Here is a 14,799-nt window from a genome sequence, read left to right as displayed (position 1 = left end):
GCCGCAGGCTCACCCTCCGTCAGGGCTCCGTTCTGCCGAGACACGCCCGGGGCCGGGGAGCGCCGGGATGTGGGCTGAGGACGCAGCCGCGGCACAGCCAGCATCCCCCCGGGACACTCGGACAGCCGCCTCGGACGCTTCCAATTGCCCCGGGGCCGCTACGGAGCCGCCGAGACATGGTTGGAACCGCGGAGGTGACAGCGGAGCCTGGGCTGTTCCCAGAAGCCGAAGGTAGCTGCCAGTGGGAGCCCCGGGGGCAGGCTGAGGCTCTCGCTGTGTCGCTGCGGGAGGCTCGGGACGCTGCCAGCCCTGCCCGGCCCGCACCGGCGGCCCCGCTCCCTCCCACAGGAGCCCGGTTCGGCCGCCCCCAGTACAGGCGGGAGCAGCCTTCCCCCGCCAAGCCCCCAGCCCCGCGGCGCGGCCCGCAGCGTCTCACCCGCCGCCAGACTGTCCCGCAGCCGGAGCGGCACCCGCAGCACCACGTAGAAGAGGCCGAGCCCGGCGGCCACGGCCAGCAGCCCGCGGGCCCAGGGCGCTGCTCCCGCCGCTCGCCGCCGCAGGTGCTCCCAACGCCGCAGCGCCGCGGCTGCCCCGGGGCACGGCGGACCCCGGCCGCTCCCACCGCTGTCCGCCATGGCCGCCACCGGGGAACGCCGGGAGAGGGGCGGACCGCACGACGGGGCGGGGCCCGGTGAGCTCCAGCAGAGGGAGCAGCGCCTTTCCCGACCCCATCACCGCTCCCCCGCCGGCGGGCCATGGACCAAGCGTCTCCACCCGGTGTAGACCGGAAAACCCGAACAGCCCCCGAGCTGCTCCCGCCGCCGCAATCCCGGCGGCGCCGTCCAGACCGGCTCGCCCGTTCCCGCCATGGCCGCCGCACGGCGTCTGCCCACAGCCAAGATGGCGCCGGCCGCGCTTCCGGCGCAGCTCCGCCCACCGCTCCCGGCAGGCGCCGCGCGGGGCCGGGCCCGGAGCTGCCAAGATGGCTGACTTCGAGGAGCGGGTGTCGGATGAGGAGAAGGTAGGGAGGAGGCCCTTGCTCTGCGGCGGGCCGGCCCCGCTGTCCCCGCAGCACCAGCGAGAGGGCAGCGGGCGGGGTGGGGGGAGAGGGCGGGGAGGACCTCCCGGTGCCGGCGGAGCGGCTTCCTTCCGCCTCGGAGCGGGCGGCCGCTACCGGCTGGGCCGCCGCTGTCCGGAGGAGACCCCGGCCGGGGACCGGCGGGTGCCGCTCAGCGCCAGGCTTTGTTTCTTCCATTTCCGCCTTGCCTGGGCGCAGCTCGGCTGCCTGGGCGCGTCGTCGTGCACGGAAACGTATTTGCTGCTCTCGGGCTTCCGTTTCCCACCTCAGCGAAGTTAAGCGGCGGCTCCTGAAGGTGCTGAGCGCCCTGTGCGGCTCCGGAGCACCCTGGGAGCCTCTCCGCACCTTCTCTGGGTGCTAAGCAGGAGCGAATGGAGCGGTGTTTATGTTCGGGGAGGGGAGGAAGGAACAGATCGTTCCTCCTGCGTGGGAATGTGGGAAGATTACAGCCTTCCGAGGCAGCGTTGAGTTTCCTTTAGCAAATTAAGAGGTCGCCTGTTCTGCCAAGCAACCTTAGTTACCTACAAAAGGTAGTCAAATCCGCCGTTACTCCTCCTCACCTCATGAAAATATTAGCTGTAGGGGGTTTTTTGTGCTTTGATTCTTAACGTTCTGCAGGGAGCAGTGGGGCTCAGAGACCCTCCTGGGTCCCACGGGTCTGCAGCCTGCTTTCATTTCCCTTCACCTCACCCAATTTCAGCTTCCATCCCCTCACTCCTCCTGGAAGGAGCAGATAGAGCTTGGAAGGTGCAGTTCATCCTGTGAGTGGTATTTTAAGACCACCTGAGCCTTGTGTGAAAGGAGTATTCCAGGGCAGAATTCATCCTGGCTCTTAGCACAGAGCTGAAATCTCTCCAGTGCTGCATTTAATGTTTTACAGGATGCCATTTGGCTGAGTTGCATTTGAACTGCTGAAAGTTGAAGTAAGCCTTGCATTTGATGTGAGAAACGGTAGCTTTCTCCTCTTGGGGGTTATGGTGGTGCAGAAGGTGAAGTAAACTGTGCTTGGAAATCCAGGCAAGCCTTAAGGGGCTGGGGACACAACTGTGATCCCTGTCTGGGCTTAACCTGGGCTGAGTATTTGGACTGGGAATAAGAGTCAGGGAGTTTGGGGTCTCTTGATGGCTTTTTCCTCCTCCCTGGGTATTCATCTGCAGCTCTTCCAAAGCACTTGCAGGGAAATTGTCCTTCAAGAAGAGGCTCCTCAGAAGAGCCATGTCTGCCCAGGTACTTTGTTTAGGAGAGCAGGTGGGATTTTGCCTCAATTTGGAGCTTTTATTCTGTTTCATGCCTCAGATCAGGCAGCTGAGCCTCAATTGAAAGGCACTCCATGCTGCACAGGTAGGAAAGACTCATCTGTGATTCTGTAATCTGGAGTGGGGATCTGAAAAAGAAACTGCAGCAGGGATTCACTGTAGGATCCATGGAAGGGAAGGGAAGGGAATGGAATAGAATAGAATAGAATTAACCTGCTTGGAAAAGGCCTTTGAGATCATCAAGTCCAACCTATCACCCAACACCATCTGATCAACTAAAGCATGGCACCAAGTGCCTTGTCCAATCTCTCCTTGAACACCTCCAGTGATGGTGACTCCACCACCTCCCTGGGCAGCACATTCCAATGGCCAATCTCTCTTGCTGGGAAGAATTTCTTCCTAACATCCAGCCTAAACCTCCCCTGGCACAGCTTGAGACTGTGTCCTCTTGTTCTGGTGCTGGGTGCCTGGGAGAAGAGCCCAACCCCCACCTGGCTACAACCTCCCTTCAGGGAGTTGCAGAGAGCAAGAAGGTCTCCCCTGAGCCTCCTCTTCTCCAGGCTAAGCAACCCCAGCTCCCTCAGCCTCTCCTCCCAGGGCTGTGCCCCAGACCCCTCCCCAGCTTTCTTGCCCTTCTCTGAACACCTTCCAGCAGCTCAACATCTTTCCTAAACTGAGGAGCCCAGAACTGGACACAGGACTCAAGGTGTGGCCTCAGCAGTGCTGAGCACAGGGCACAATGACTTCCCTGCTCCTGCTGGCCACGCTGTTCCTGATGCAGGCCAGGATGCCATTGGCCTTCTTGGCCCCCTGGGCACACTGCTGGCTCATGATCAGCCTACTATCAACCATCCAAACTCCCCTACAGTTGTTTCATTCACTAAGGTCTGACTTTAGCAGTGCTTTAAAATAAAGCAAAAGAAACCAACCCAAACCAGTCACTAGAGCAAAGTGAATTCACTGCATCCCCCCCCAGGCCTCACTCTCTGGTCCCCAAAGGCATTTTTTAGGTAGGCTGAGGGATTCCTTTCAGTTCAGGGGCTGCTGTTACCATGCCATCTGCTGAAGCTCATTCTGCTGCTCAAAACTGAGCAGCTTCCCCTCTCTGAGGCTCTCCCCATTTTAGAAGCAGGAAGTTGAGTTTTGCTGCTTGCTGCAGAGCTACCTGAAATGGCAACGAGGGCCAGGAAGTAGGTCAGGCTGCAGAGAGTCTTCTTCTCTGTGCTTCTGCAAACCCAACATCCTGCCCCCGAGCTGCCACCACTGGAAATTGGCCTTCCAGTATCTGAAGGGGGCTACAGGAAGGCTGGGGAAGGACTTCTCAGGATCTCAGGTAGTGATAGGACTAGGGGGAATGGAATGAAGCTGGAGGTGGGGAGATTCAGGCTAGATGTGAGGAGGAGGTTCTTCCCCATGAGAGTGGTGAAACCCTGGAATGGGTTGTCCAGGGAGGTGGTTGAGGCCCCATCCCTGGGGGTGTTTAAGAGCAGGTTGGATGAGGCTCTGTCCAGCCTGATCTAGTGTGGGGTGTCCCTGCCCATGGCAGGGGGGTTGGAACTAGATGATCCTTGTGGTCCCTTCCAACCCTGAATGAAACTATGAAACTATGAAACAAACCCAGCTCCAACCCCCAGCAGCCCTTGGCCCTTTGGATGAATCTGCAGCTCCTTTCCTGCCCTCCACTCCCCCATTTCAGCAGTTTGACTTGAAAGCTTTGCGTTTTGTGGCTCAGGTCAGGAAGAATCTGTAGATATTTGGGGGGGAGGCAGTAAATGCTAATTGGGAAGGTGATCTATTTTTGTCTGAAGCTCAGGCCAGTTAAGGCAGAGAGCTGTTACTTGATCCTGTTGGAATAAGGCAGGAGGCCCTTTGTTTGGGAAGGTGCTTGGTTCCTTTCAGGGCTTGCTTGAAGTCAATTATGTGACAAACACCACAACCAACTTCTAATTAAAAGAGGGAAGGCTGTTGAGGGGAGCAAGTTATTTCCAGCTCTGGCAGCTGCAGGAGCTGGATGTGTGCACACTCCTTTGTTTCAGTGCTCAGGATGAAAAGTGGAGAAAGTAATCAGAGCTGGCAGGGCTCTTCTGCACTTCCTCTTGAGTCAACATCTGGCTGAGCAAGAAGGGCTGCAGCACAGCTGGTTGGAAATCCATGTGGTGTTTTTATTGCATGAAGGGAGGGGTTTCATTTGCTGCCATTCCTGTTGCAAGTCTCCCAAGGTGATTCTGTTCCCTTTACAGGGCTAAAAGCTGCAAAAGATTTGATTATGAACACCATAAACTCTCCCTAGTTCCAGCAGAATCAGTACCTCAGTTGTAACCTAAGTTCTAACCTGGTGTGTGGTGGAGTTCAGAGCACTGTGCAGCTTTAGGACTTTAGAGTCATAGAATGGCTCAGGTTGGAAGGGACCTCAGAGATCATCTGCTCCAACTTCCCTGCCATGGGCAGGAATGCCCCAGGCTGCTCCAGGCCTCATCCACCCTGGCCTTGAAGACTCCCAGGAAGGAAGCATCCACAACCTCCCTGGGCAACCTATTCCAGTGTCTCACCACCCTTGTAGTGATGAACTTCTTCCTAAGATCCAATCTAAACCTGCTCTCCCTCAGCTTCAAGCCATTCCCCCTTGTCCTATCTCTAGACACCCCCATGAGAAGTCCCTCTGCAGCCTTCCCACAGGATCCCTTCATGAATTGGAAGGCAGCTCTAAGGTCCTCCTGGAGCCTTCTCTTCTCCAGGCTGAACACCCCCAGCTCCCTCAGCCTGTCCTCATAACAGAGGTGCTCCAGCCCTATGATCATCTTTGTGGCCCTCCTCTGGCCTCACTCCAACAGCTCTGTGTCCTTGCTGTGCTAGGGACACCAGAACTGGAGACAATATTGGAGGGGGAGGTCTCAGCAGCACAGAGTCAAGGGGCAGAATCCCCTCTCTTGTCCTGCTGGCCACGCTCCTCTTGATGCAGCCCAGCACATGGCTGCCTTCTGGGCTGCATGAGGGCACTGCCAGCTCCTGCTGAGCTTCTCATCAATCAATACACCCAAGGCTTGTTATTCAGAGCCACTCTCAGCCCACTCTGCCCCCAGCCTAGGTTTGCCCAGCCCAGCTGCAGGAGAGAATGGCTTCTTCATCTCCAGCTTCTTGAGTTCATTTGGAATCATTCTGCTTGGCTACACTGAAAAAAGTCTTAGGAGACTCTTTCTGCTCAGAGAGTGCTGCAGGACTGGATTCTCCCTCAAATGTGCTGCTGGCTGTGTCAGAGCTGGGTTTGCTGTTGGGGTGTTTAGTGGAGGGTGCAGCTCAGTGAGCTTTTGTCTTCAGCCTCATTGCTTTTCTCCTTCACCCTAGGTGCGTATAGCTGCAAAGTTCATCACTCATGCCCCCCCTGGAGAGTTCAACGAGGTGTTCAATGGTGAGTGACCTGAGGACAAGTGATCAGTGCTGGTCTCTTTGTCTTTCATCTCTTGGGAGAGTCTAAGTGTCATAGTATCATAGTATCAGTTAGGGTTGGAAGGGACCACAAGGATCATCTAGTTCCAACCCCCCTGCCATGGGCAGGGACACCCCACACTACATCAGCCTGGCCAGAGCCTCATCCAGCCTGGCCTTAAACACCTCCAGGGGCAGGGCCTCGACCACCTCCCTGGACAACCCATTCCAGGGCTTCACCACTCTCATGGGGAAGAACTTCCTCCTCACCTCCAGCCTGAATCTCCCCACCTCCAGCTTCATTCCATTCCCCCTAGTCCTATCACTCCCTGAGATCCTGAGCAGTCCCTCTCCAGCCTTCCTGTAGCCCACTTCAGATCCTGGAAGGCCACAATGAGGTCACCTCGGAGCCTTCTCTTCTGCAGACTGCACAGCCCCAACTCCTTCAGTCTGTCCTCACAGGAGGGGTGCTCCAGCCCTCTGATCATCCTCCTGGCCCTTCTCTGGACACATTCCAGGGGCTCCAGAACTGGAGGCAGTGCCCCAGGTGGGATCTCCCAGAGCTGAGCAGAGGGGGAGAATCACTTCCCTTGCCCTGCTGGCCACACTTCTCTTGCTGCAGCCCAGGATCTGATTGGCTTTCTGGGCTGCAAGTGCACACTGAGAGCTCCTGTTGAGCTTCTCCTCCCCCAGCACCCCCAAGTCTCACTCCTCAGGGCTGCTTTCCAGCCAGTCCCTGCCCAGGCTGGATTTGTGCCTGGGGTTGCCTCGACCCAGCTGCAGGACCCTGCCCTTGGTCTTGTTGAACCTCCTGAGGTTGGCTTGTGCCCACCTCTCCAGCCTGTCCAGGTCCCTCTGGATTGACCAGTGGCTGTGCCACTTAGCTTTTAAAGCATTGAGGGAAGAGGATGCTGTCATCCTGTGACTACAGCCTCATGACATGATTGAGGCATTTGAGTGTTGCCATTGGTGCAGCTGAAAATGAAATGCATCAGGGGAAAGGTTTGCTCCAACCTCCAGTAACCAACCCAAGCTCTCTCCTCTCCAGATGTCCGGTTACTGCTCAACAACGACAATCTTCTCAGGGAAGGAGCAGCACAGTGAGTACTGAAGCCTCAGACACAAGCCAGGTTGCCAGCAGAGGTGGCTGCTTCCTCACCCCCAAAGCAAACCACCTGTTGTACTGAGAGCAGTCTGCATCTTGCAGTCCCTTATCCTCCCCCAAAACACCCAAGGAGAGGCAGAGGGGATGCTTCCTGAAAGCCCTGCGTTGGAATTTGTGCTGCTGAGGCTGCACAAAGCTGACAGGAAGGCACCCTGCCAAAAAGTTCAACTCTGCAGCAGCAAGTCTGATCTTGTTAAAGCATCATTTGTCAAGCAAGTGAAGCCTGAAATACTGAGTAATCCTTAGTGAAGTTCAGAAAAAGAGCTGCCCTCAGTCAAAAAGCCTTCCAGAGACTTTGTTTATTCTCACAGTCTCATCAGGAGGTGCTTGAAGGTGGTGCAGATGAGCTTGTTGATGCTGAGGTTCGACTCCAGGCTGGGTGACCTGGCAGTCAGCAGGTCTTTACAGAAGAAAACTGTGTCAATATTAGCCTACTGGTTTGTTTACCTTGCTGCTGTCTGAATTGGGGCTGGGCTGGTCCTGCTTTGCCTTGGCTTGCTCAGATTCCCCCAGGCTGCCTGCTGTTCTACTTCTGAACTCTGTACTTTTCCTGCCCATCACTACCTCAGCCTGGTTTCAGACCTGGGGTTTTTACAGCTGCTGTCAATGAAAGGTATTGAGAAGCCCTGGGGGGAGTGTCCAGGGGGATCATTTGCCACATGAAGCTGACAGTTTTTTTTCCTGTAACACAAACCACACCATGTGCCAATTTGAGGCAGAATGGATGTGCATGTACAGCTGAGGCTCACTTCATGTCCCTTTCATCCCTGACAGTGCTTTTGCACAGTACAACATGGATCAGTTCACTCCAGTGAAGATAGAAGGGTATGATGATCAGGTAAGAGAAGACACTTGCTGCACTTGCTGTGTATCACTGCACTGCCCAGCCAAGGCAAATGCTCTTTCATTCCACTCTCCTCTCCTCTTTCCCCCACTCCCCATCACTACCAACATGTTATTAAGCTCTAATTCATTGTCCCTTAGTCAAAAGCTCCTTGCTGAAGCCACTGAATTTCCACTTAGAACATGAATTGGTAAAGGTTACTGAAAGCTCATCCTACCTGCTGGCACTTCCTCCTGGTGATTGGTAGGAGATTCTTAGTAGTGTATGTTTTTTCCCCCATTTTCTGCCTTTTTAATCTATTCCCAGCTACCCTAAGCCATATCTTTGGTTGCACCAATCTGATACCATCCAGCAAAACCAAACTGATCTCCTGAGAGCCAGCAGCAAGCGCTCCCAGAGCTGCAAAGCTGGCCTGGCCATCTGTTCTCTTCTGGGAAGCCAGCACTGACCCAGCTTCTTTGCTGTCCCAGATACATTCATGGCAGACAGATAATTTTTTAAGAGGGCTGTCCACAGAAACAGCTTTGGCAAGAGAAAGTTGCAGTCCAGCCTGCAAAACCAAACATGAATGAGAAAGGCAACGTTTGGGAAGCCAAAGAGTTGTGATGAAGAAGACAAAAGGAGAGGGAAGGCTCAGTGCTGCTTTGCTGTGGGTTTTAGTGGGTGTTGGAAGGCTCTAGACTCTTCTTGACCAGGAGAGCTACTGTTACATGGACTGTGTCAGTAATGGGTCAATTCCAGAGTAAAATTCTCCATTCCCTTTAGGAATGGGGGGGGAGAAAAAGAGCAAAACCAACTTTTAAACCACCTCTTTGTTGCCCAACTTGGAACTAAACCCATTGTAATAGTGGGGCCATTTCTGGGAGAGAAGGCCAAGGGTGGTGTCACTGTGAGGAACAGGACCTAAAGCCTCTTCAGAGTCCTTATTTGTGTGATGTTAAAGCTCAGAGAATCTTCAGGACCATGGATAACCTCTTCCAACAGTCCGGGGGCAGAGCAAACCAGCCCCTTGCCAGCAGCCTATGCTTGAGTACAAAGTATTCCTACTTCTTTTCCAGGTCTTAATCACAGAACATGGTGATCTGGGCAATGGCAGATTTTTAGACCCAAGAAACAAGCTTTCTTTTAAGTTTGATCACTTAAGAAAAGAAGCAAGTGACCCCCAGCCCGAGGACACGGAGGCAGCTCTGAAGCAGTGGCGAGATGCCTGCGACAGCGCCCTCAGGGCTTACGTGAAGGATCATTACCCCAACGGCTTCTGCACTGTTGAGTAGCCAGCTTCTTCTTCTTCCTCCTCAAGTTCTCTGCTCCCTGGCACTCAGGGCCAGGCATGGGCTTTGTACTGCCTGAGCTCTCCATGCCCCATGGTGTTGTCTGCTCACTTTGGAACAGCCGTTTGCACAGAGGGGGCAGGCGCCTCGGCGTGCTGCAGTGGCAGAGCTGTGGCAGACCCTTGTGCCTGCCAAGCACCTAGTTAAGAAAAAGGAGGCATTCTTTGCTCCTAGGTGCAAGTGGAGGTGTTGCACAGTGTAAGTGGTGCTGGCACATGCCCAGTGAGCTACCACAACAGCAAACCTCCCCAGTGGTGCCAAGAGCACAGCTTGAGAATGGCTTCCCTCAGCACTTGGGCCTTTTTAACTCTGTTTCTAAACACAGGTTTATGGTAAATCTATAGATGGGCAGCAGACAATTATTGCCTGTATTGAGAGCCACCAGTTCCAGCCCAAAAACTTCTGGTAAGACCATTTCAACACTGTCTACTTCTTCCTTTGCTAGTCCTCAGGTAAACCTATCCCCTGTGTCTTCTGAGGCAGTCCGGAGGGCAGGCAGACTTGAGCTTCCCAAGAGCCATTTGGCAGTCTGCTGTCTCTGATGCCCCTCTAGCACCTCCCTAAAGCCTTTGGTGTGGCTCAGTGACCTATCCAGAGAGTAGCAGAGCCAGAGAGAGCCCCCTGAGCTGTTCCAGAGCACAGGGAGATGAGCTGCTCTCTACAGCAGCTGCACTGGATTCAGCTCTGCTTCAGACATGGAATTCAGTGCCGTGGAGGGCAGTGTAGCACTGGTCATAAGATGTCTACAGCTACCTGAAGGGAGGTTGTAGCCAGGTGGGGGTTGGTCTCTTCTCCCAGGCAACCAGCAGCAGAACAAGAGGACACAGTCTCAAGCTGTGCCAGGGGAAGTTTAGGCTGGAGGGGAGGAGAAAGTTCTTCACAGAGAGAGTAATTGGCTAATGGAATGTGCTGCCCAGGGAGGTGGTGGAGTCCCCATCCCTGGAGGTGTTCAAGAGGGGACTGGATGTGGCACTTGGTGCCATGGTCTAGTAGTCAGGAGGTGTTGGGTGACAGGCTGGACTTGATGATCTTTGAGGTCTTTCCCAGCCTTATTGATCCTATGATTCTATGCCAGCAGACCCAGCTTGCTCTTGGTGGTGTGGTTGTGTTTGTTGCTAGGGCTCTGGGGAAAGCTTTCCTGCTCTGCTTGTTTTCAGGAATGGCCGCTGGAGATCAGAGTGGAAGTTCACCATCACACCACCCACAGCTCAAGTGGCTGCAGTGCTCAAAATCCAGGTGAGTTCATTTTTCTGCCAAGCACAGGAGAAGCTGCCCTGTGCTTCTCTTCACACCAATGCATTCAGCTTCCCAAGTCCAGTGGTGTCCTTGTCAAATCAAGATGCTATTAAACTGTACAATCCAGGAGGCTGATCCTTAAATCTGGTGGTTTGGACATCATCTCCAGGCTGGCCTGGGGTTTCTTACATAGCACTACCCCTGAGCACCTCCCAGCTCAGCTTCACTTGATAGGGCTAAAACCCTGTGCCCTGAATTCTTTTCTAATTGCTCTTATTTCAGCTCCAGATGTTTGCTGCATTAACATAATCTGGAACAGTCTTGACAAAGAGTGAAACCCTTTAGAAAAGCCATCCTGCTTGTAGCCTCCACCTAAGCAGAGAAGAGTGGCACAGCAAGGCTGTTGGGCCATGCTGGCAGCTTTGGGGGGCTCCAGGGGCTAGGAAATGAGTGTTAATGAAGCCTGCCCTCTGCTTCTGTCCAGGTTCACTATTATGAAGATGGCAACGTGCAGCTGGTCAGTCACAAAGACATCCAGGACTCTGTGCAGGTCTCAGTAAGTGTGATAAAAGGTTTTTTTTTCCTTTAATGATCATAGAATTGTCAGGCTTGGAAGGGACCTCAAGGATCAGCCAGTTCCAATCCTCCTGCCATGAGCAGGAACACCTCACACTGGAGCAGGTTGCCCAGAGCCACAGCCAGCCTGGCCTTACAATCCTCCAGGGATGAGGCTTCCACCCCCTCCCTGGGCAACCTGTGCCAGTCTCTCACCACCCTCATGGGGAAGAACTTCTTCCTAACTTCCTTACTTCTGAATCTCCCCATTTCTAGTTTTGTTCCATTCCCCCCAGTCCTATCACTCCCTGTCACCCTCAGAAGTCCCTCCCCAGCCTTCTTGTAGCCCTCTTCAGATACTGGAAGGCCACAAGAAGGTCTCCTCAGAGCCTTCTCTTCTCCAGACTGAACAGCTCCAACCCTTTCAGTCTGTCCTCATAGGAGAGGAGCTGCAACCCTCTGCTCATCCTCATGGCCCTTCTCTGGACACTGTTTTATTCCTTAAACATCTTCTGAAGCACACACTTCTGTGACTACAGCCTCTTGACTCCAATGTCATTTTAGAGTCACTGGTCAATGTGGTTATGTTTAGAGGCATGTGGGAAACCCAGATTCTCTGCTGCTTCAGCTCAGAATGCATCAGACCCTGCAGCCTGTTGGAAACCTTGTGAGGCTCTCTCCTTGTACAAGGGAAACAAACACCAAGAGCACACAGCAACTCCATGGCCACAGCAACCCCAGGCAGTGCTACAGGCTGGGGGCAGAGTGGCTGAGAGCTGCCAGGCAGAAAGGGACCTGGGGGTAGTGGTTGATAGTAGGCTGAACATGAGCCAGCAGTGTGCCCAGGTGGCCAAGAAGGCCAAGGGCATCCTGGCCTGCATCAGGAACAGTGGCCAGCAGGAGCAGGGAGGTCATTCTGCCCCTGTACACTGCACTGGTTAGGCCACACCTTGAGTCCTGTGTCCAGTTCTGGGTCCCTCAGTTTAGGAAAGATGTTGAGATGCTGAAAGGTGTCCAGAGAAGGACAATGAGGCTGGGGAGGGGTCTGGAGCACAGCCCTGGGAGGAGAGGCTAAGGGAGATGGGGTTGTTTAGCCTGCAGAAGAGGAGGCTCAGGGAGACCTCATTGCTGTCTACAACTCCCTGAAGGGAGGTTGTAGCCAGGTGGGGGTTGGGCTCTTCTCCTAGGCAAGCAGCACCAGAACAAGAGGACACAGTCTCAAGCTGTGCCAGGGGAGGTTTAGGCTGGAGGTTAGGAAGAAATTCTTCCCAGACAGAGAGATTGACCACTGGGATGTGCTGCCCAGGGAGGTGGTGGAGTCACCATCCCTGGAGGTGTTTAGGAAGAGACTGGATGGGGTGCTTGGTGCCATGGTTTAGTTGATTAGATGGTGCTGGGTGATAGATTGGACTTGATGATCTCAAAGGTCTCTTCCAACCTGGTTTATTCTATTCTATTCTGTTCTGTTCTATTCTGTTCTCTTCTGTTCTATTCTATTCTAAGAGCAGTGTACTAAGGGACAACAGGAAGTCCTGTTAGTACAGCAGAGGGAGCAGCAGTCACATAGTCTCTAATCTGTACTGAGATGCTCATCTTGTGCCTCACTAGGGTGCAGCCCTGTCTCAGCCTGGAGCACAAGCTCCAGCCAGTGCAGCTGTGAGACACCCAGCATGAGCCTGTGGATATGAGGCAGAGCCTGCTTGGTCTTACCCACCTCACCCATAGCCAGCCTGTTGCTTGAGAAGAAATCTGTTGTGTAGCATTTGTAAGTTGCTCTTAAACATGGGAACCTTTCTCCCTTTTGCAGAGTGATGTGCAGACAGCTAAGGAATTTGTTAAGATCATAGAGAGTGCAGAAAATGAGTACCAGGTAAGCTCAGGGGTGGTCAGATGGGATGGAAGCATTTCAGCCTCCATTCACAGTGCATGGAGCCATGGACTAGTGACCTCATTCTGCTTTGGGCTGAATCTGGTGTGGGCTATAGGAAAGGGCAGTGGGGTTTGTGCAGAGCCTGCAGCTGCAGAGCTGTGCCATTAGCAGCCAGGTTTGCCGCTGGGTAGTTACTTTGACAGGGTTACAAATGGAGCCTGGAACAAGCATGGGAGGGGAGTGGGCGAGTCTGTGTTCCTCTGTGACAGTTAAAAACAGAGAATAGATGTGGAGGTGTGCCACAGCTTTCCATGATGTCCCTGTGGGAGGGGCTTGATACAGATGAGTGCAACACCTGAGGAGCTGCTACTGCCACAGGGGGTTGGACGGAGACCCTTTCACTCCCACCGGTGAGGGGGTTGCGAGTGAGCAGTGCATGTCCTTCAGCTTGAGGAGAAGGGTTTGTGGTGCCAACACAGAATCCTGCTTCCTCACAGCCCTTAAGCCCTAACCAAATCTTCTTGCTGTTGCAGACAGCCATCAGTGAGAACTACCAGACCATGTCAGACACCACCTTCAAAGCCTTACGCCGGCAGCTGCCTGTCACCCGCACCAAGATCGACTGGAACAAGATCCTCAGCTACAAGATTGGCAAGGAAATGCAGAATGCTTAGCATGGGGATGAGGATGAGGAGACCTCCAGAATGTTTGTGTGCAAAACAAACCAACCAAACCAAACCAAACCAAACCAAACCCAAGCAAACAAACAAAACAAACCCACACAACCAATTGTGGTCCTATGCCAAGTAGATGGGTTCCAAACCAGTGCAGCATTTTTCTAGGGCTTTCAGAGTTAACAGGTTTTCTAGCCTCAGACAGAACTGTGGAACAAAACTGTGTTGTCTTCTGTGTTTTTGTGTTTTCCTGCCACATCAACTCCCTGCTGTTGTGACTGCATTTACTGCTAGGGCGCTTCGGCTACACCGCAGCTGCGGCTCTGAGGTGTAGCCTGTTACCAATCACTGATTGTCCTGGTTGGAAAACTTCCTAACTGGAAAAGCCCTCCTAGAAATAGAGCTGAGGGTGCAGAGCCTTCCCCTCGCCCCACCACAGCACTCCAGGTACTCCAGTGAAGTTTGTCAAACCCGCCAACAGCTCCGGGTGCTGCGCTGCAAGGTAGCAAAAGCAAGACAGCAAATCCTCCTCTGCCCTTCCCGCTGCCCTCCACAGAGCAGGCAGCCTGCAGGCTTCTGTCTCCCTTACCAAATGAGTTTACAAGGTCCTTACAGAACCCCCCCACACACATACACTCCCAGCCAGCTCTTCCAGGGATGTCTTTCATGATTTTTTTCCTCCTTTCTTTTTTGAACCTGAAGATGTGAGCCATGCCCTCCTCCCCTCCCCTCCCCGAGTGGCTGTTCTGCTCTCCCCACCTCCCGTGCGTACGGTTACCGGACAGCTGCCTTCTCCCTGCCCTTGCAGGCTCCTGAGCCAGGCAGCCTGGGTGGTGATGAGAAATGCAAATGTCCCTGGAACAAAAGGGGTATGTTGTGCTTTCATGCTTTGTGGCAGGTTCCTAGAATTTGTCTCACAGGTGTATGGATGGATAGTGTACAAAATAAACAACCTTCCACCAAAGCAAGAGGAAAAGCCTTTCCTGTGGAGTTATTTTGCCTCTTGTGCCCAGTTTCTTCTCATGCTTAAAGGGGGGGGTTTGGAGTTTTAGCTCAGTGCTCTCTTAAGTGTTTGCTCTGTTACTTTGTTAAAACAAAACCAGCAGTGCTGCCAGTTTCCCTGGGGGGAGGCTGAATGCAGGTGGCTTTCTCAGGCAGGGTTCAGAGCATGGGTTCGTGGTGAGCCCCAGTGGCTCTTCGTTGTCACAGGGCCTCCCTGCAGGTTCTGCTTTTTAAGCTAGGCCTTGTTTTACTGTTTTGATGTACACAAAGGAGGGAGGTGGGGAGCCAGGGGTGGGACTGTCTGTGCATTGCACCTCATGGTTTGCACAGTGGTGCCCCAGATCGGTGCCTGGACTTATCTGTGC

General features: G+C 53.8%; 2 protein-coding genes across 3 annotated transcripts in view; one reads left to right on the top strand and one right to left on the bottom strand.

Annotated features, from left to right (window-relative positions):
• ST7L (suppression of tumorigenicity 7 like) overlaps nucleotides 1–659 on the bottom strand; it is a 33,292-nt gene extending 32,633 nt beyond the window's left edge. Inside the window, exon 1 of one of the 2 annotated variants that reach the window (XM_068159566.1) lies at nucleotides 437–659. In XM_068159566.1, coding sequence (XP_068015667.1) covers nucleotides 437–635 — 199 coding nt within the window. In that variant the 5' untranslated portion in view covers nucleotides 636–659. The remainder of the gene's footprint in view (nucleotides 1–436) is intronic. The other variant, XM_068159565.1, reaches the window with a different exon arrangement.
• A 302-nt stretch (nucleotides 660–961) lies between these two features.
• Nucleotides 962–14,408, top strand: CAPZA1 (capping actin protein of muscle Z-line subunit alpha 1). Its single transcript, XM_068159564.1, has 10 exons — nucleotides 962–1,021; nucleotides 5,677–5,740; nucleotides 6,806–6,857; nucleotides 7,697–7,760; nucleotides 8,825–9,031; nucleotides 9,423–9,502; nucleotides 10,255–10,333; nucleotides 10,818–10,889; nucleotides 12,696–12,758; nucleotides 13,292–14,408. The coding sequence occupies exons 1-10, from the start codon at nucleotides 983–985 to the stop codon at nucleotides 13,430–13,432; spliced, it is 861 nt and encodes a 286-aa protein (XP_068015665.1). The 5' UTR covers nucleotides 962–982; the 3' UTR covers nucleotides 13,433–14,408.
• The last annotated feature ends 391 nt before the right edge of the window (nucleotides 14,409–14,799 follow it).

Source organism: Melanerpes formicivorus, unplaced genomic scaffold, assembly GCF_026170545.1.
Source record: "Melanerpes formicivorus ecotype bairdi unplaced genomic scaffold, bMelFor1.0.p_v2 SCAF_46, whole genome shotgun sequence".
NCBI classification, from domain to species: domain Eukaryota; kingdom Metazoa; phylum Chordata; class Aves; order Piciformes; family Picidae; genus Melanerpes; species Melanerpes formicivorus.
Note: the sequence above shows the minus strand (reverse complement) of the source record. Positions and strands in the feature narration are given on the sequence as shown.

Bases quoted from the DNA above. Each gene is read 5' to 3' on its own strand.
- CAPZA1 (XM_068159564.1), top strand. From the start codon at position 983: ATGGCTGACTTCGAGGAGCGGGTGTCGGATGAGGAGAAG. The intron at 9,032-9,422 runs GTTGAGTAGCCA...TTCTAAACACAG, and splicing joins ACCCCAACGGCTTCTGCACT to GTTTATGGTAAATCTATAGA. The intron at 12,759-13,291 runs GTAAGCTCAGGG...TTGCTGTTGCAG, and splicing joins GTGCAGAAAATGAGTACCAG to ACAGCCATCAGTGAGAACTA.